At 42.0% G+C, this 21,680-nt stretch overlaps 1 protein-coding gene across 1 annotated transcript; it reads right to left on the reverse strand.

The window, feature by feature from the left end:
• Positions 1-498: 498 nt before the first annotated feature.
• On the reverse strand, positions 499-18,975 carry TRA2B (transformer 2 beta homolog). The gene is made up of 9 exons (XM_056121879.1): positions 18,815-18,975; positions 9,045-9,178; positions 7,791-7,953; positions 6,815-7,003; positions 4,950-5,065; positions 3,740-3,823; positions 2,739-2,798; positions 1,872-1,945; positions 499-908 (listed from the first exon to the last, which is right to left on the reverse strand). The coding sequence occupies exons 1-9, from the start codon at positions 18,848-18,850 to the stop codon at positions 898-900; spliced, it is 867 nt and encodes a 288-aa protein (XP_055977854.1). The 5' UTR covers positions 18,851-18,975; the 3' UTR covers positions 499-897.
• Positions 18,976-21,680: the final 2,705 nt, after the last annotated feature.

Genomic DNA, 21,680 nt, shown 5'->3' on the forward strand with positions numbered 1-21,680 from the left:
AAATAATATTTAAAAAATGAACAGGCAAAGTCTTCAGTTCATCCACAACACAAGTATAGTGTTCCCTTCTCTTTCTCAAACTCTGAAGCACCCTTTTTTTGTGTTCATAATATCTAAAAGCTAGAACAAGAGTACATTTGTGGTGGAATGTATTGTCTTTGCTGATAACTAGTTGAAATACCATTACCCCCTTAACAGCTTCAAGAAATAGCCTTTTAAGGCAGACATTGTGTAACTCTTCTTACTCCCTGCTATAATACAGATTACACAAAGGCTGACAAATCCACATTGATATAAGCATAAAGCGTTTGCTGTATTGCAAGATCATTAGTTCTAATACTAGCAGTACAGAGTTACAGAGCATAATTGTTAACACTTAGTTGCAGGTATATTAAAAGTATGGTATTGTCTCATTGACTGGGAAAACTGGCATCTTTGTTTATCCTGAAATTTACTACCTAATCTGAACATTTCTGCTAAGCATAGATATGTTAGAAAGAAAAGTAAAAATCAAACTTTATTGTTGCTTTTTGCCATTTGGTAGCATTTTACACACAGGCTTCGATCTTCAGAATACCCTGGATTCAGTAGAAAAACCTTTTAAATGAAGTTTTGTACAATAGAAACTTCTCAGCAGTCAAAATTTAGACTGTAAAAAAATACATGCAAAACATACTTTTCTGAAAACACTTAACTTTGAACAAAGCACCAAACTACACAAATGCAGAATGAAAACAGCATTTCAACTCCACCAAAAGTAGTCATCATAAAAGGTGTAAAAGTCACCTAACTTCACTAGGCACTGTTCACTTTTTAAACAGGAGACAATAAAAAATATTGTCCACAAACAATATCCCAGCTCTAGGGCAGGTTTCAGAAAGTCTTCAACTTCATGCTTTAATAGCGACCTGAAAAGAAAAGATTGAATATGCTTCAATACTGAGAAATACTTAAGAGAAATAGCTGCAAGCTGAAATTTTGAAGTCATTCCTATTCTCAAGTACCAAAAATTTCCTAATAAGTAACAAATGCTGGTGGAGGGAGGGGGCAATGATAGAGGTGAAGTCCTTTCCCTGTATGCCTCTGAATATTGCTCAATTCCTGGCAATCATCCCATGCACTGGCAGGGGTCACTCCTGAAGAGAGCTAGGAATAACACCACCAGGTATGGCCAAGTCATAGCCCCAACACACAAAGGGAAAGAAAAACCCAATCACCAAGGGTAAAGGTAAAGGTAAAGGCCCTCCCGTTGATCGTCGATTTGCTCGAGCAGGCCCAGTAACGTCTCCATTGGAGACTTTGTTGTTACTGTGTTTGGCATATCGAATACTCTCGGTAGCTTGCCAGGCTCTCCGAGAGGGGCAGAGGAATCGAACTCGGGTCGGCCATGTTGGCCGCTTGTAAGGCGAACGCCCTACCCGCTGTGCTATTAAACTTATCACCAAGGGTATCCTACACATAAGATTCCGCACATGGGATTAAGATCATGTTTTCTACACACAATATTGGAGAACAAGAGGGGCTTTTGCCTCGCACGTGGCCGACTCGGGTTCGATTCCCATCATCCCACATGGTAACCTGAGCACCGCCAGGAATATTTCCTGAGTGCAAAGCCAGGTGTGACTACACAAAAATAAAAAAATAAAAATAATTTTAAAAAGAGCAAGAGTCCAGTAAGTAGGATGCTTGCCTTGCATGCAGGTAACCTGGGTTTGACCGAACACCCCATAGAATTTCTGGAGGGCAAAGCCAGGAGTAAATCCTGAGCATTTAGCTTGCTGTTCCCTAAATCTATACTCTGTTGTGGTTTGGTAAGTCAGGCCAAGTCTTTTATTACAATATACAAAGCATCATGAAAATAAAACACTTACGAGGTGAGTATGATCGAGATCTGGAACGTGATCTGTACCCTCCCCGACTGTAGTAAGGAGAAGGCGACCGTCTTCTGTAAACAAACATCAAGATACTCTAATTCTCCATAAATCACAATTAAGACTAAAGGATGATTATGCCCTCTATTATTTCGGCAGTCTCCGAGACAGCCCTGAAATGATCGTGTAAACTAGTTTTTTTTTAGACTTTAGGGTCTACTTTAGTACTAGAATGAAGCACTTATATGATAAAACTAAATTGCTATCAGGAACAAAAACTGACAATGTTGTTTCTTATCCAAGACCTTAAAATTCATCACCTTCTGGAGTAGGCATTTTCTCCTCCTACTCCAAATGAACCCCAGCGGTCAGAAACCTCTAGAAGAAAAACCCAGGTATTGGGGAGCAGTGATTGAAAGCTCCAAAGTCACTGGGAGGCAGGGATGGGCCGACCCCTCCCTCATCTACCCAACCATCCTGTGTCCTGGCTGTCTCCCACCCAGCCTTTGTGAACCAGGCACAAATGAATCTGAAAGACAGCAACATGCCACAGAGAATTCTCTGGACCCCAATTATTTAAAAGTTTTGGACAGCCTACCTATATACTATTCATAACAAGCAGCACAAAATAATAATTTCGCATCTGCCTGGGGGAAGGCTTGAGTGTTGGTGAGAAAATTTGAAATAATGGTGGAGGGAAGGTGTTAATGGTGTGGGATTGGTGTTGAAATACTGAGTGTAATTAGTTACTGCGAATAACTAAAAAAAATTCATCACCATCTCGTCTTATTAGGTAAGATACAGAGAATAGGTAACATTATCCAGTATCAGACTAATGGTTTTACTGTACATCACCTCCTGGCATACCTGTAAATCTGATCCCTGTCTTGAGCAGCTCTCCATCCTCCTCCTCCTCCTCCTCCACCTCTGTAAAAGCAGAAAAGAATCCCATTTAATTAAGCATGGCTGGCACAAATTCATGCAGTAAAAAACAGTCCTAAAGGTAGTTCAAGTTAGATAGTAATCTACTAAACAGGCTAGAGCTATCTCTGGTGGTAAAACAGCATTTCTAAATAAACTGAACCGTGAGTGGATAATTTACACTTAACACCCCCACATAACCCCACTTCCAAGAATGGACATTTCCCTACCAAACTCCCAGGATCTTCCCTTTTATATTAGGAAAAATACCCACAAAGGCACAGCAGAGCCTGGCAAGTTACCCGTGGCGTTATTAGATATGCCAAAAACAGTAACAAGTCTCACAATGGAGACATTACTGGTGCCTGCTCGATGAACAACGGGGACAGTGCTACAGTGCTACCCACAAAGACCCGCTTACCATTGTTCTAATTAATGTCCTTCAAAATTTTTTAATTGGACTCATTCAAGAATCAACCCCCCCCCCCGGCCCTGTAATGCATCATACTAAAAGAACTGGAAATCTTGCCTTGAACAGTAATGACTTTCAAAACCGACCGTTAGAATTAGCTTTTAAAAACAGAATGACATAGTTCAACAAATTGAGTGGGAGAGACCCAACCTGAATTCGATAATCAGTATTGCACGGGACCCTGAGCACCAAGTCAGGAGTCCATATCCCACCAGTGTGCAGCCGCCCCCCCTGCCTTTATTAAGGCAAAGGAAAAAAACTGGCATATGCTTTTGTTTCTACTCTACCACTTGAAATCAGTGGTTCACACTTGAGGATTTGTAGTTAAGTTTAAGATAACCTTAAAAAGAAACCAACAGTCACTCTAAATTTCTCAAGAGTGAAAGGATAAAATTTAGAAACAGTACTGTGCTGTATAAGACAGTGCTTCATTTAAGTTTATCGCAACTTGTGTCTTATACTATGGAAGCCTTACCTGTATGACCTGCTATAATAGTCCCGATCATCATAACCTCGATCATATCCTCTGTCATAGTAATCTCGACGGCGTGAGCTGCCACTACGAGTAATTTAAAAATATCTCATAAATTATCAGGTGGTTGCCACAGTATTCTATTCTGGTCTATTAAAAACCTAGCACATCTAATTTTTGTTTTGGGATGATGTACCCATAGAACTAAACTGACAACAGTCTCAGCTTCTGTAGCTTCTTTTAAACAAAAAGGGAGAGGGGCTCAAGCAATAGTATAGTGGGTACAGGGTTCGCCTTGCATGCAAGTTAAATCCCATACTGTCCTCCAAGCATCATCAAGAGGTAATTCTGAGCAGAGACAAGAGAAACCCCCGAGCATTGCTGGGGATGGACCCCCCAAAAAACAAAATGAAAACAAAAAAACCAAACCCACCAAACTAATAAGCAAAAAGGGGGGTATGTAGTTTAACTGGGCTGGAGCGATAGCACAGTGGGTAGGGCACTTGCCTTGTATGCAGCCAACCCAGCCGACACAGGCTTGATTCCTTCACCCCCCTGCCCTTGGAGAGCCCCGAAAACTACCTGTGATGTATTCGATATGCCACAGTAACAAATGTCATAATGGATAAGTTACTGGCCCTGCTGGAGCAAACTGATGAACTGGAGAACAGTGACAGTAGTTTCTATCAACTTAATCATTTTATATGCAAGGCTTTTCTGATAATTCTCATTAGTTGTTAACATTAGATTCAATATTTCATAAAAATACAAAATTTATAATGATATTTAATACTGATATTTATTTTCTGTTCCTTTTTTCCTGGTAACTCTTTCTAAAAACTGGTTACGGGGCTACAGCATATATAGGCATTTGCCTTACATGCAGCCGACCAGGTTCAATCTCCAGCATTCCATGGGACTGATGGCTCTAGCATCAGTCAGAGTGAGCATCACCTTGTGTGGTCCCCCCAAACAACAAAAAAAACCTTAAGGCAAATATATTCCTAAGAATAGGGAAATCTTTAGCTATTCAACAGCATGAACTATTTTAGAGGCGCTTATAAGTATTTTGCCAGCTTTTCATTCAGATACTATCTACTGAGCACCCAGTAAACATCCTTTAATCTCAGAAAGAAAGAAATGCCAAAGTTTTCCCACCCACAATGTTATTTATGGGTAAAGTGAGCAAGTCATCACATCAAAATAAACTTACTAGGTAGGTCTTCCCATGTAAATCCCTGGGGTTGGTGTATGTGGTCTTTTTGTTATAGAGAAATCAACTCTAATCCTACGTCCATCAAGTTCCATTCCATTGGCACGTTCTTTTGCCTTCAAAAGATAAGTGGGTTATTTTAAAATAAGCTTCCCTCTGGATACTTCAAAGCACATTGAGTGTTGCCTAGGATGGCCTGTTGACACACCAATAAATTTGTTCTCAGTTCGACATGAAATATTTCTAAGTTTTATCCAAGAAGGTCACAAAGGTCCTTATATCCATGAAATACTCAAAAGCATTTCTAACCTGAATATAGTCACACAGATAAACAACAGTCCTTATGCTAAAAATTAAATGGCAGTGGTAAATCAAACTATTTTAACAAATGGAAACTACATAAAACTCAAAGACTATGATTTTCTTTTGCACGATAGAGGGGTAAAGCGATGAGTCCCTAAGGTTTGCCCTTTTTGTTGTGAAAAGCCATAAGCTGGCAGCAAAAGAAGCAACTTTAAATTATAAATTGTAGCTCCTCCTGGAAAACACACCAGCTGTAATAATACAGACAATATGGATGTGGAGGTAGAACTTAGCATAAATTCTGGGCACTATTAATTCAGGTACAAAAGTTATCTCCCTCCTTCACCAACCAGTGTGCTAGTACAGCAGGTAGGATTTGGCCGGCAGACGGCTAACCCTGGTTCAAGTCCTGGCATCTCGTAGGGTGCCGTGAGCGCACTAGAAGTATTCTTTAGCACAGCCAGGTGACCCCACAGCAAAAGACAAACCAAAAACCCCCTCCAAAACTAGAAAAGCCTGTACTTTCAGTGACATAGGTAAACCTTAGTTATACCTTTTAGGCACCAAGTATTCCCAAAATAAATGTTACACACCCAATTTTCAATTATACTCAGGAGCTGGAGAAAGTACAGTGAGTACAGCCATGTAAGCGGAGCTCGAGCCTTACTGCCAGGGGTCCCAAATGGTAGCCCTGAGCAACACCAGAAGAGATTCTTCAGTGCAGGGCATTGTGGGGTGTGGCTCAAAAATAAAAAAACTCAAGTTCAATTCAAAAAACAGATAGTACAGAGGGGTGGGTTAGATCCCACACATACCATATGTCCCCTGAGCACAGGAGCCAGAACTAACTCAGAGAACTGCTGGGTGTGGCCCCCAAACGAAACAAAATAAAAGTTCAACTCAATGTGAAAACTTTATATTCTGAAAAATAATTAACATCCATACTTAAGATAATACTAGGGACTGGAGAGATAGCACAGTGGGTGTGACTTCCCCACAAAAAAGATAAAATTAAATGGTGCAACTATGTATAAAATAATGTTAATGTTTCCCTCAAATAATGTGGTAGTGGGCTGGAGCAATAGCACAGCGGGTAGGGCTTTTGCCTTGCATGTGGATGACCCGATTTGATTCCTTGGCGCCTCTCGGGAGAGCCCAGCAAGCTACCCGTGACACATTCGATATGCCAAACACAGTGACAAGTCTCACAATGGAGACATTACTGGTGCCCACTCGAGAAAATCAATGAACAGGAGGACAGTGCTACTGTACAATGTGGTAGTGGGAACTGAGTCGGGGTACTACAGTCTACAATTGGTAAGCAGTGAAGCAAATTGCTAGATCAACTGACCTAGTCAATTTCCTATTACTCTGCATATGTTTAAGTGTTTTCACCAGAAAATGTTAATGCTTCCAGTTCTACAAATACTTAAGCATTGTTTCATAAAAAAATTTTCTTATAAGTTCAAGAAGCACATCCTTGTTATGTTACACTTGAGCAAAATTTGTACTTATTAAAGCATTTTTAAGTAGTATTTTGTATCAGTAAGACATTTACTTACTTCTTTAGCATCATCTACATTCTCAAAATACACAAAGGCAAATCCTCTGGAACGTCTAGATTGCTGGTCATACACAATTGACACATCAGCAATGGGGCCATATTTGGAGAACACTTCTCTTAGATCTCGCTCTGTAGTGTATAAGCTCAATCCAAATACTCCGAGACAGCAGTTAGGATCAGGATTTGCCTAAATATAGAAAAACAGATTCTAAACTTAAAAAGCTCAAAAAGGAAACACAACTTTATCAAGGAATCACTAAGGAAGAGGGGGCAGCATTGTTGTAAAGACTGCAAAAGGCAGTAAACTTCAGATGCAGGAAAATGGGTACATAAGTAGTTAGAAAGCATACTGGAATTTTCCTAGAATATAGTTCACCTAAGGTATTCATTCTGAAACATCCACACGTAAAGCAATCATACAGGTTAAATACCACTATCCATTCAGCAAAATACTCTAAGCTGTCAAAAGTTTGAAGAACACTCAAGTTTCATTCTATTTTTTATTAAGACAGCAAATGCCATAGTATCAACATTTGGCCAAATTTCTAGTAGCCACAATGAATTTAACACTATGATAAATTTCCTTACACACATGAAAACTAAAATCCAGCCGTCTGATATCTCTTATGGGAAGAGAGAAAACATCCAAATATGCACCCCTCCCATATCTAAGTATTAATTCCTATTTGGTTATTTCTTCTGCCAGAGAAGTTTCAAAACCTTTGCATATGAATTGATGGTAGAGCTCAAACTCAAATCAAATGGGAGGACACTGTATTTTGAAACAAAATGTGACTAATAGCCCAAATATATACTATTACTTGTGATATCCTTCTAAAGACTAATGGTAAATTATTTATTCAAATGCCATAATTACAATGTCAAATAAAATCAGTCCCAATTAAAGGGGAAAAAAATTTGTTTTAGAAAGTGCCTTATGGTCCACTATAAACAAAACTGGTTTTCCACCTTACCCGATTGCCAACATGCCGCCTGCGAGTAGACATGGGAGAGTGACTGTGGCTGTGCCTTCTTCGATAATCTCGACTATATGACCTGCTACGAGATCGTCTATGGGAACGGGACCGAGATCTTGATCTTGTGTAATGCCTTCGAGAACTTCTTCTGGACCTAGACCTGCAAAACAACCGTTCTGGGGTCATGATCAAGCCATCAATAAAATATGGCTTTCATTTCCTTCATGCTAGAGTTAAGTTCTCTAAAAGAACACAAGAAACATGTTAGTGTGATCTTTAATTATCACTTCAATTATGCTAGAACTTAAGATCCAATTAGTATCTTCTCTGACATGTCTTAAAAAAGTAAAATCAACACTCATCTTTTCAAAACTGTAAACAATTCCACTACCCATTCATTCTGCATCCTCCTTTACTTAAATTTTAAGAAGTCACCACAATAGGTTTTGTTAGCAGTTAAAAAAAAAAAAAACACCTTAATTCAGAGGATTGGAGATAGTCTTACAGCAGGCAGGATGATTGTCCTGCATGCAGACCTGGGCTTGATCCCTAGCACCACATATGGTTACCTGAGCCCTACTAGGAGTGACCCCTGCGTGCAAAGTCAGGAGTAAGCCCTGAGCACTGCTGGGTGTGGCCCAAAAACAGAAAAATCAACCAATTCTTCTAGAGTTATGAACTGCTATCTAAACCAGGGCCACTTTAAAGAGAGAAAAAGGGGTAGCTCTATAATCATGCCAGACAACAGGCATAAACTGAGGCCGTCCTGGGCAACTAGGTTATACATTGCCTACCTACTGTCAACCAACAAAGTATACTACAGCATTTTTGCTGAACACATACATAATAGTAGACTATACATATTTATCAAGAATTGCAGTTACCAAAAGTCATATTCTGCAGTGTATTTGCTGGACTTAGAAGCACTATGAAGTGAAGCCTCACAACAATTCTGAAGAACTTATTTATAATTAACTTGCCTTTTATACGGAAAGTAAACCCAAGGTTAAAAAGAAAAAAAAAAGTGACAAGCCAGGACAAGCAGAGGCAAGTTTAACCCCTAACTCCAAGCCCAGGCCGACTCTTCTCTTAGTTTTAAGTCTCCCAGAAACAACAGTTTATTTCTAGTACCAACTGTTATCTGTTAACAGTCCAACAAATAATCTATCCAATCCTCTCTATCTTCCTAGTGTACAAAGCACACTCCAATTTCAGAGCCAAGAAGTAACAAAAAACTCCCGTCTTTCTTACCTAGATTCAGATCTGGACCTGGACTTTGATCTGGAACGCCTGGAATCTTCCTTGGAGCGAGACCTTGCAGGGGTATGCCTTGCAGATTTCCCAGATCCATGAGCACTTCCACTTCTGGAAGCAGAACGGGATTCCTATACGTAGATGTCAAAAGTTTAATTTGTATATTTTCTGGGCAACTTTAAAAACAATTATGCTGCTGTGAGATAAATGGTGAGGGCAAGTAATCCCCTTCCAAGATAAGAAAACATAGGTTCTGGCAAGAACTGAATATACCTGGTATTGTTTCTCGCTCAGTTGAAACAGGTCAATTAACTTGAACTCCCATCTTGGGGAGCAGGGTTGAGCAGGGTTAAGAGTTAATTGACCCCATTCACTTCAGAAAAGGTCACCAAAGTCAAGCAGTTAGAGAAACTGCTCAAGGATTGTGGGGATCATTACTCCGTAAGACTAGGTTAAAAAAGAACCTTATTAACTATAGCTATATCTTATACTTATTTTCATCAAGCTGCAATCAAAGATCCTATGAAATAAAATAACATATTAAAAGTTAAATGTTTATTTTCATAAGATCTTAGCCTTTATTGTTGCATAAGAAAAGACAAGATGATAGTGGATGTAGAAACCTAGTGGAAAGCAAGGACCAGCTTAAAAGGATACTATACCCTGTTCCGCCTAACTGCAAAGAGTTGAGATTCTCCAACAGAGCTACAGCATGTATGTTGAGTATGTGAGGGTGCCAGAGATGGACTACTTACTTGCTCTGCCATACAGAGCTAAATCAGGGCAAAGTGATAAAGACTGGGTGTGAATGAACTAAGAACATTATATAAAAATTTAAGAAAATTGCAACAGATTTAATCAGTGTCTTCTTATCTGGGCCCAGAAAGGGAATTAAACTCAAACTGCAAAAAAATCAAAGTCCAAGTACAGGTCTTATTACACATACACAGCTTTCACAAAAATGGGATAAGCTGGTAATACCCCAAAACAGCTCTCTAAAGAAACAAGCAAAAAGGATGGCAAACGGGACACCTTGGTCATCAGCGAGCCAGAGAGGCACAATCAACCGCTCAGCATACAAACATGTAAGTAATGAAACCAGAGGTTAAGTTAAAGCGAAACACCAAAACAAACAGAATGCACCGGAATCTGATAGCTAACCAATAAACCTTTATTTCAAACTATCCAGCTTACACAAATTAAATTAAAAAAGAAAAAACCTAGTGACTCACTACCACCGAAAAGGAGAAATGGCCAAACTTCACAATAAAAATACAGGATATAAAGCTGAAGCTGTTAGTAGTCTCACAAATACCTCTCCACCTCTCTGGTAAAGCCCCACAACACTCTGGCAATTCATAAAATTACAAGTTCAAAAAAGACTCCAATGTTTTAATTTACAGCATATAGAACTTTGAGAGATGGGGGGGGGATTTTGAAATGAAAGAGGGGAATAAAAACTCTTAGAACAGGGTCGAGATTGAAAAAAAGGAGTTCAAGTCTACATATCCCAAACAACTTTAAAATTTTCTCAGTAACTTTCCAAAGTCATTAACAAGGTGTGAAGTGATTTGAAATGAGCGCCTCCCATTCCCAGATTAGTAAAGAGTCAAAGGAAATGGTCGAAAAGATACTGTGGCTCTGGCAACTCCTTTGACTTTTTTCCTGCTTTTTAACAAATATTAACATTTAAAATTAGGACAATTAATCCCCTTTCCTTGGCCATCTTTTCACAGGCAAAACTACTCTCAAGGGGAACACAAAAAAGGTGCTTAAGTCCTTTTGCCATTCTATGATGAATTACTTCAGGGGATTATTTTTGCTTTCAATGGAAACCTGAGGAGACTATCTGCTCTGGAAGAGCGGAATATAACATGCTTCACAAGACAAAAGATAGCCAATGAAGTAGTTGTATCTAGCAGTCTAATATAAAAGTCTTTTCTCTAAGACTGGCCCCCAGATCAAGGACCAAAGCCACAGTATCTGAAATTATCAGAAGACTGCACTCAACCTCAAAATGAAACTATGCAGATAATCTTGTAAGCAACTATTCTTAGAGTAGGAGAAACATCAGAATGCCAAGATACCCCTTCCATACTGACAGCCTGGCTAAAAGAAACCTCCTACCTTTGTCAGGAATATTCTTAACTACAAAAGGGAGCTGAATGTCTTTATGTTGGCCATTACCCGTTTAAGAAACACAAGAAAATTTAGCCTGCCTGTAAGATAAGAGTCTTAAAATGTCAGTTCTATGAAAGCCAGCTGGTTAAATTCCTACGCCAAGTCTAAGCTCATCCAGACCTGACCAAAACAAATGCCAACATATTAAAACCCCATCTAACCTAGACATCAAAGTATCAAAAAAGAAGATCATGAACAAAATACATTTCATGAAAAACTCAGGGCTGAGTTTAATAGATGGACTTTTAGGCCATATATGAATATACAATCTATAGGGGAAATTATCAGGGAGAATCAAATCCCCCTCAAAAACCGGAACACCTCAAAGCCTTCCAAAAAACGAAACACCCCCCCCAAACCAACAAACACCTCTCAATCTGCTCCCCACTATACTGAGAAATGCATACCCACTCATTTTCTCACTCAAAAAAGTAGGTACTTTCGCTCAAATGCATCATTCTGGAACCTTATTTCTGACATCCTTTTACTTGTCACTATTGGTATTAACCCTCCCAGGGCCAGAGTGAGGGTCTTATTTCCCTCTTACCTCTTCCAATCGTATAAAGACTCCAAATTCAAAGATGCAGGGCAGGCAATTAAATGACATTATTTTGCTCTATATTACACAGCTGGGGCCACAGAAAACTCCCAACTGCTTTCCCTGTGGGTTAAGATTTCAAAGATCTTACAGAACTCTCAATTTAGAGTGCATGGGCTTGAAATACCAATTCCTATCACTTTCACCTCAGCCCTCTCCCTATAGTTAATTCACAAAATTAGCATTCACTTTATGTATGGCAAGAGGTTTTACAAAGCACAACTAGAGCAAAACCAATTTGAAATTTCTGTTTGTAAAATAAAGCACTAATTTCAAAGTTAACAGGCAGGCCCCTAAATCTTCAGAAAATGCAACTTCCAAGGATGTCAGTTATGTCGCTTTTTAAAAGAGCATTAAGCTCTAACAAAGTTTTGTAGGTTTTCATTTAGGTCAAAATTATGTCCTTGGCTTTGCCAACAGGGTAGAAATCAACTACTGATTGCTGCTCAGGATTATTTTCCTTCGTGTACTTGTCCCATTCAACAGAAAGGTTAATACATCACCTGACTTCCATTAAGCTAGGAGGAAACAAAATATAGATAAGATTTTTCCAATAAAGTTGTGGGAGTGGGGAACCCAAAGTAAACCTACTTAACCTTATCATTATTAACGGCTAAGCACTGATAGAAAATAGAGAGTATGAAAGCTTATTTCCGAATTTGCCATCTGCTCCTTCTGCCAAGTTAGATATCCCGTGACCCACTTGTTCTAAAGGAAGAAGCCCCTGTATGCATAAGCAGTAACTGCAAGGCATTCATATAGAGCAGGCAAATAGCTAAGTAATCACCCTTTATGAACTTGAAGCACACATGCACTTTAAAAGTAGGGCCCAAGTGGTCATAGCTTTCCACTAATGCCATCTGGAAAAACAATGGGTTCACAAAGGCCTATACAAAGTAATCTGCCCAATGCAATCAAAATTGGATTTGAGAGCTGGTTCTAAACCATTCCAGTGCCATTCTTCAGTAAAACTTTTACATGTCTATATTCAATTATTGTTCTGCTCAGTACTGAAAGAAGTGTCGAGTTTAGCCTAAGTCCAAGGTGGCACAGACCACCAATTCCAATTCCAAAGGTACTCACTCACTCGCGCTCTAAGACTAGCAGTGTAACAAAAACTAGAAGGGATAATTCGAAGCCAACCCATGTTGGAGACCTCATCATTCCTGCCTGGTATGTAACTATAATGGCTTTTCCTTTTTAGTTTTTTTAAATGCATTTCAATCATTTGACTAAGAAGTTAAAATCAGAATTACCTAATTATTATACGTTTCCCCTGGAAGGCACTTCTTAACCCTGTATATATTTTCTTCTATTAAACAAATAATGCATGCATGTTTAGCAAAATATACAGGGACACATAAACAGACTAGTAATTACTTAGCGTAGTGCTTTCTGATTCCAGATTACTTCTTATCTTAACTTCATTTTTATTTCTTTTCTTCATTCTTCCGTTTCAAATTCTGACTTCTTTCATCTTCCCCACTTCACACAAATTGCTCAATATTCTACAAGTGGGACTTCTGGTCTGATAATTAGCATGCATTCTTTCTTTTATATTTTCAAATTTCAGCTTCACTTATTCCTGAGCTTCAAATACTCATTTATAAAACTTGTCAAATGACGACTTCCGCATTTTCCTTCTTCAACATTAACCTTAATAGAAAAAGAACAGGATGAAGAATATTTTAAAACTCCAGGATAAAATCCAGTGCCAAAACTGAAATTAGAAAAAAAAAATCCCTTTTGTTTTGGGGTTTAAAAGGCTAAAATAGGCAGCTCAAAAAACTGAAACTACAGTTTCTTGGTTTTTTCCTAAAATATGATAATATCAATTGTCTACTTCAAATAGGCTTATCATGCTTAAGTTGAAGTGCGCAACTGAACATTTACTGTTCATCTAACATTTTAAGAAATTTATAATTACATTCACACTTCTTACTGTATGTCAGTAGAGAATATAAGTGTCAAAAACACATTTCTAATTAAAAAAAGTGACACAATACGAAAGTGCAAGAAAGGAAAGCACGGACAATTCATTTGCACAATGACAAGGCTCAGGGTTGAATGGGCTTACAAACTGTGACTTGTCTAAAGTAAAAAAAATCATTGCCATACATTTCTGTACTGCATATTTTAAAGCTCTGTAGAAAGACATCAGGAAATTTGAAAATATGGTCGGTCTACAGTGTTCAACCCACACCTAGGAAAGCTGATTTCAATCTAGTGAGATTTTAATACATGAACGGGGGCAGGAGTGATACTAAGTGGGCGGGGCACTTGCTTTATACTTGGCAGAGCAGGGACAGATCCCCAGCACCCCACATGATCCCAAGCCCACCAAGGAGTGACCCCTGGGCGTAGAGCCAGGAGGAAGCAGTAAGCACTGCCAGAAGTAAGTGTTGCCCTCCCCCCAAATTAATGAATGGTCCAATCGTTAATTTTCAACTGAAATAGGGGTAAAATATCTAGACAACCAACTACTACTGTATTCAATAAGCTATGCAGGAAAACAAAACAAACCCAACAGTGCTATTTTCAAATACTTTTTGGGAGTAAACTCCCACCACCCTCAAAGAATGGAAAATTAAAAACTGCTGCTCAACAAAAAAAGAAAAGCACTACTTATAAAGGTGAAGACATTAGAAAATCATAGCCCACCTCCTGGTGTCATGAAAAAAACTTTTTGGTTTACCCAATGAACAAAAACAAAGCACTGCCTGTTACTAAAAAAAAACCTCGTTTTCCTGCATTCAGCCTAAGACCTTTTCTGTCAATTCCCTGCCCCACCCCCAGTTTTTGTTTTCTCTGGGGCGAAAAATTGCTTTTTCTTTCTCTGCGCATAAAGAGAAAAGTGGCTAAGATGGGAAAGATTGTCTTTTCTAAAAAGGGAAGCATAATTGTGTCTAGTTTTCCAAGGTTAAATTACAGTTTGATCCAGGGAAAGAATTTTAATAGCCTTTTATTTAAGGGAGTCAAAGCTAATTGGTTTTCTCTTAAAACCCATCACAAAAATGTAATGGATGTTTGCTGGCAGCAAATGTAATCGTGGAATCAGAATGCCCAAGCAGGTTTCCTCATAAGGCCTCAAATCTATACAGATAACAGAACTCAGATGCAAAAGATACTGGAACAGAGGCCAAAGTTCTAGGTATCACAACTTTTAGGACAGATGCCTTCCTTAATTTCATTACCCTTTCATCTTTTACATCCACTGAATACATTACTATATAATGTAAATTATTCGTTTTATTTCAACTCCGCTGAAAAATGGCCACAATAAAACCAAAGACCAACTACAGGGCTGTTACCACACTCTTGCTTAAGAGAATCTTTAATACTCAAGCAGAAATCTCCCATCATCAATACCATTTTTGATAAAATGACTCTAGAGTCTACAATTGGAGTTCATGTCTTGTTAAATACATGCAAGGCCATGGACAAAGGAATTTAAAAAATACACTGAAGGGCAAAGAAAAATTGGTTGGCTGATCTTGCTGTATGGGAGGAGGGGGGAGATAATCAATGCTCATCAATTTAAAAACTATGTCTATTTTTTCTGCAGCCAAGATTAGAAGATTGCAGGATAGAAAGAAAAATCCTCACTGAAAATATCCTCTGAAAAATACTATCTGGTAACTAAGTGATTGTAGGCTCATGATTTTAAGAACTTCTTGCCAAAAAGAAAAACACAAAAACCTGTAGACGCATATACATTCATAAAATATCCAATACTTTCCAGAAAAGCAAGTCATACAGTTTATTTTTCAGAACTTCTACATAAACATCAATGCTAAAATGAAACCTCATCCATGCTGTTATATAGACAAAAAAAATCCAAGTAATTTCTAAAACCCCTTTCAAAGCAGGCTTTTGGGGAAATCTGGAGACCACTTACTATGGGAGAGCGCTTTGGGGGACTCTCAGCTTAAAATATGAAAACAAAGTGTCAACAGTATCTAATTCAACTGTGACCCACACCCACAAAAACTAAACTGGACAAAACACTTTATAAAGTCCTAAACATCACCATTCCGGTTACATTACAATTATACATAAAACTATCAACACACAATGGCAAGACTCAAAAGGTACAAGTACACACATACTTCTCTTGGGCAAAATGAGAGCTATGAAAATGTTATTATTCATCATACGTGAGAAAATATGGGGGGTTGGAAGGCTGTACAAAGGCAAATCCCATTTAACAAGTCTCATCACCCGAATTCCTCTTCAGTCTTTGACAAACCCAGTAGTACTTACCTTGTAACCACTTGCAATTTCAGTTTGAAAACTTCAATTTCCAGACAATATTCACAAAATCAAAGCATTTAGTTAAAAAAAAAATCAAAAAATATTCTTTGCTTGGTTGAGACTTTAACCTAATCACCCAAACAAAAACAGTGCAAACTCTTTTCCTATTTGCCATCAATTCCACCTCTAATATATTAAAGAAAGAGCAAACAAAGGCGGTTTTCTTAGAAACAGATCAGATTTTTTAAGTCTTTAAAATTAAGGCTTCAGAAGTTAAAAACAGACTATAAAAGAAAACCAAGATTAAGCAGAAGAGGAGAAAGACCGCAAAACCGGAAAGGGCTGACAGGATGGTATTCTGGGTAATATTTTATAGAGAATAAGACTAAAGATAAAGTACCTACATTAACAGCCACTACCCCTTAAGTATTTTATTAAACTGCTTGCTATCATAACTAAACAGAAATCATTCTTCAATTTATTAGATTTTCAAAGATTCATCCGTATGAGTCGTAAAAAAAAAATCACAACTGTTAAGAAGTTAGAAATTAAACTAGCGCAGCATCAAGAAGAACGGAGCTGGCTTTTCACTATGGAAAAATCCATGTTTACTCCTGAACACGCATTTCTCTTTCCTCTCTCATCTCTAAATCTTGCTTCTCACACAACCCCCCCCCCTTCCCATTCTAAGTATTGTGCCCGTTACTGGGCTTGCAGATTGCCTCCAATTTTACCACATCTTCCTAAACTTGCAAGTTCTTTTACAAGTCTTGTGACAATGTGGTGCGCTTTTTTGGGTCGATTGTGGTTGCAAAGGCACCCCTTCACAAAAAAAAGAGCACCAAGAATTTGAAGAGATGAACGATTCTGCATTTTTGAAAGTTTGTCCTGATCAATAGTTTCCTGATCGCAGACACTTAGACATTTCAACTGAAGAATGCCTCCAGAAGAAAAAGACAGTACGCGCAGAAACCCAAGAACCCAGCCCACCTCAAGTCGCAGCTCTACTAGATTCAGTCAGAGCCACCAAACTGGATAATTCATTCCACACACCTTAACACTCTTATTTAAAAAAAAAGTTACCCTTCCTAGCTAACGGAGGGAAGATGGGCGTGAGCTAAAGGTGACAGAATCCAGCTGAACTAAAACCGATTCAAGAGCCCGGAGCATCGTAAAGATGATCTTTTCTGGCTCTAATGACACCATCCGTCCACACCCCATTCAGCCAAACGGGGAACGCAATCCTTGATTCACTCTGGCAGTTAGCGCCGCAAGAGCTCAAAAGTATCCCCAGAAGCCAGGACCACTTCCTCTTTCCTGAGCAGCAATATGGGACATTCACTTCCCCCGGCCCCGTAGTCGGGATGCTGTTCCACAAGGCGTCTCGTGGAATGCAACTGGTGCGAACGCCAGGGTCCTCTAGAGAGCCCGTCGTGAAGAAAACACGACCAATTCGATCATTTCTAACCGCCCGACGGGTTCTAGGCCCAGGCTTCCTCCGGTGGTTTCCTTCCGAAAGCGAGATAGATCGAGATCTAGACCTCCTCAGGGGCCGGAGGTGCGGCTGCCCCCGAAGACGCCTTCGCTGCGCGCACGGGCCGGGAGTCCCGTCCGCAGTCGAGCCCAGGACGGATCGACCGCACCGACTCTTTGAAGCCGCTCGTTCAGGCCCTGACTCCTTTAGCCAACAGTCGCTTCGTCTTCACGAAGAAGCGCAACAACAGGACCCCAGAACCTCAACTCGCCCCTCTTTCCCACGACCCGCCCTCACCGGCCGGCCGGAACCCGAAACCGCTGCTTTTATAAGAACTTGCCAACTCGGGGACCCGAGCGGCAAGCGCAGCCTGGCCCCAGGTCCGACACCCAGCACACCCACTCGGTGTCGTGTGTGTCCCGTCCCCACCCCCCCAGCCACAACAAAGCCAAGCCGGCTCCCCGACCGAGGAAGCGCGAGGAACGACAGTCTCGCCCGTTCACGAATTTCGGGGGAGGGGGGGAGGGAGTGAAACGTGCGCGCGCGTCTTCGAAAAGGCGCGCGCGCGCATGCGCACGCACACGCTGACGTGCACCCGCGGGGGAGACCCGCCGAGCTCTCCGGTCGGTCGGCTTCGGCTGCCCAGCGGCACGGATGCCAGCCGAGGAAGCGCGTCTCCCCGCAGGGGAAAGCCGCCCCCGACCCCGGCTGGGCCCCCCGGAGAATCCCGCTCCCACACCCGGGCAAGAGACCGGCGCCACCGGGGGGGAAAAATACGAGCGCCGCCGGCCAATCTCTCAGCGGCCCCCGTCCAGAAGGTCCTTCGAGCCCGACACAAAAGCCCGCGCTCGCCGCCCCCCCCCACCCCGCAGCCGGAAACGCCCCTCGGCCTCCGCACCCCCCGCCCCGCGGCGCCGCCACCGCCGCCATTTTGTGCCTCTGGCAGCGCGCCCGGCCCGCCCGCCCGCCCAAGATGGCGGCGGCGGCGGCGCCGCCTCGCCGGCGAGCAACGGCGGCCGCTCCCCTCCCCCCACGCTGAGGGGACGCCGCGGCCATTTTTAACCTGCCGCCCCCCGACCCCCCGCCAACGGAAAAAAAACCGCCGCCTCGGCTCTCGGGGCCCCCGCGGCGACGCGGACGCCCGCCACCTTGGCTGCACGGCCTCGGCCCGGAGCCGCCGCCGCCGCCAACCGTCCCGCGGTCTGAGGCGACGAGTCCGGGGCCCCCGCGCCAGCCGCCCCCGGCTGCACCGCGACGTACCCGCTCGCCGTAGTTCTGCTCGCCGCTGTCGCTCATGACGCCCCGCCGCCGCCGCTGCCGTCCGATGGGCTCCCACCAGCGCTGCCGACCCCCCGGCGCCGTCTTGCTGCCGCGCAGGACCGAAGCGCTTCGCCCAGCCGCCGAGAGCCGAAGCGCTCCGCACCAGCTCCGCCCGGGCTCTAAGCCTCCCGGATGTGACGCGACGCCCCTGGACGCGGCCCCGCCCCCGCCCGAGCGCGCGCTTTCGCGGCCCCGCCCAGCCCCACCGCGCGGCCCGGCCCGGCCCGGACGTGACGTCAGCCCCGCCCCTTCCCGCCCCCGCGGGCTGGCGGCGCGGCGGGAAAAAGGGGCCTCGCTGGCGGGCGCCGCGGAGTGCGCCGAGGTCAGGGGCCCTTCGAGAACTTTCCGGGGAAATGGTCGCGCGAGAAGCGGTGGGGCAGGAGCGGAGATGCCTCCCCGTTCTTGCACCCTTCACACCCTGATTCTGCTTTGTCTTTCTGTATTTTTGCGTGTGCACCTATTTTTTTTCTTTTTTTTAAATTTTGGGTGGACTGGGCTCTCTGCCTTACATCGCAACCTTAGTTTGCATTTATTTAACGTGTTTCAAATCTTTTCCTGGTTAAATACATCCTTATTTCATTCCCCGGAGCCGCCGGGGTATCACGTGGAGTGGCCCGCTGCTAGGGAGGCGCCCCCATCCCCAGTTCAAATAAGTGAGGCAAGACCGACAACCTGGTTGGGGAGGTGCTTTGGTTTCCCGGTTAGTTTTCACAGGCTTGTGGAGATAAAACTACCCATGCTACATTGGCGTTTATAACGTACCATCCAAATGGGTTTTAGGGTTATGCAGAAGCGGTGCAGCCACCGTCACAAAGAATTTTACATCAGCTTCCTCACATCCCCTCACACACCCCCTCTTCCCCCCGCAAAAAAACAAAACTCATGTTTTTGTTTGTTTCTTGTGGGTGCTTTGGTTTGGGGGCCACACCCAGCAGTGCTCATGGCTTACTCCTGGATCTAGGTCAGGGATCACTCCTGGTGATGCGGCAGGACCCTTTGGAGTGCCAGAGATCAGACGGGGATGAGCAGCTTGCAATGCGATAGGTCTCTCCCCAGCACACTAAAAGTCATCTTTAATATTCTTTTAATAGTCATATCTCTCAAACTTATTGGCTGGCCTCTGTAGCTATAAGCAATTTCAAACCCACTTTGTCTCCGTACTTTCGCTTTTTTAAAAAATTGATTTTTATAAAGTTCACGATATTTTATGGCATTCGATATTCCAACACCAGTCTTACCACCATTACACCTTCTCACTACCATGATTTCGAACTTTCCCCACCACCACCCAAGCAGACCCTAAAATAATTTATTTTACACTGCTTGTTATGAATAGTCAGCTAAAAATGATCAAAAAACATTTCCTTAGGAGAAAGTGTGCGAAGATTGTTATATCTCACCCAGGAGCCATTAAGCCCTTGTAGAAGAGATTACTAACACTGAGGCCCAGAGTGTATGGAATCACATCCAGAGACTATCAAGAAGTCCTTTGGCTTCTCCACCCCTTCCCTTTGTTGTCACTGTTGCCATGTCCTCAGGCAATTCCTTGCCCTGCTAGGAATTATCTGGGCGGCTCTGTTAACCTGGTTGCGCTGGGATTGACTGCATGTCCCTGTACTAGCTCTCTCATTCCTCGGTGTTTTGCAAGAAAAATTTTTATTTGCCAGGCTGGAGAGACAACACCTCCAAGAGAGCACTTGATTTCCTCCCACACATATATCTGCCCCACCAAGATGCAAATTTTTTGTTTTGCTTATCTCCTTGGCCCAAGATGCAAAGTTTCTATGATCATTTTTTGTTCCAGGAGAAGGGAAGAGAAGGCCACTCCAACAGTAGTCAGGGCTTCCTCGTGCTCTGCATTCCGATATCACTCCTGGTGGTGATCGGTTGACCATATTTGGAGCTGGGGATAGAACCCGGACAACTGTGTACAATGTGTCTTACCCTCTATTTTATCTCTCCGGATCTTTATGATACATTTTCACTCTTTTCCTTTATCCACACAGTTCCACCAGTCAGGTCTATCCTCTCACTGGTTATTCATTATTGCTGTTGGCATGGAAGTTCAGTCTTTATTGACTTATGCTTACAGTATAGAAACCATATCCTGTATGGCTATGGAGTCAACAGACTAGCCCTGTGCTAGGTTCTGGGGATAAAGACACAAATCACATATAAGGCCTCCAATCTGATCTCCAGGCCTTTGCCAGAATAACACTTTTTGATATCAACTAAATAATCTTCTGTTTAAAGTCCCTCTTGTGTTTATCCAATCAACTCTAAATAACACTTCCTTTAGTTCATCATTAAGTATTATTAAAGGCTTATAATATATATGCCAGGCACTGATACTAGGCATAAAGCAGTGGACGAAATAAGTATAAGCCCTATTTTCAAGGAACTTACAGTCTAGTAGGAAAAAAAGACATAAAGCCAAAATCATAGAAATTAATTTTAGTATTAATATTATTGTTGTTTAATTATTATTATTATTAATGCCTGATACTTGTAAGAGCGATACTTGCTATCGCTCTTACAAGTAGGGAATTTGCCTTACACGCAGTCAACCCAGGTTCAATTCCTCCGCCCCTCTCGGAGAGCCCGGCAAGCTACCGAGAGTATCTCACCCACACAGCAAAGCCTGGGAAGCTACCCGTGACATATTCGATATGCCAAAAACAGTAACAACAAGTCTCACAATTTGTTGTGAGATGTTACTGGTGCCCGCTCGAGCAAATGGATGAACAACAGGAGGACAGTGCTACAGTGCTACTTGGAGGAGTATATAAACAAGACACATAACCTA

Source organism: Sorex fumeus, unplaced genomic scaffold (assembly GCF_029834395.1).
Source record: "Sorex fumeus unplaced genomic scaffold, SorFum_2.1 ptg000044l, whole genome shotgun sequence".
Classification (NCBI taxonomy): domain Eukaryota; kingdom Metazoa; phylum Chordata; class Mammalia; order Eulipotyphla; family Soricidae; genus Sorex; species Sorex fumeus.

Excerpts from the sequence above, each read along its gene's own strand:
- TRA2B (XM_056121879.1), bottom strand. The coding sequence starts at position 18,850 with ATGAGCGACAGCGGCGAGCAGAACTACGGCGAGCGG. Across the intron at positions 5,066-6,814 it reads ATGTAGATGATGCTAAAGAA|GCAAAAGAACGTGCCAATGG; the intron begins GTAAGTAAATGT and ends TATCTTTTGAAG. Across the intron at positions 3,824-4,949 it reads TACATGGGAAGACCTACCTA|TGGCAGCTCACGCCGTCGAG; the intron begins GTAAGTTTATTT and ends AATTACTCGTAG.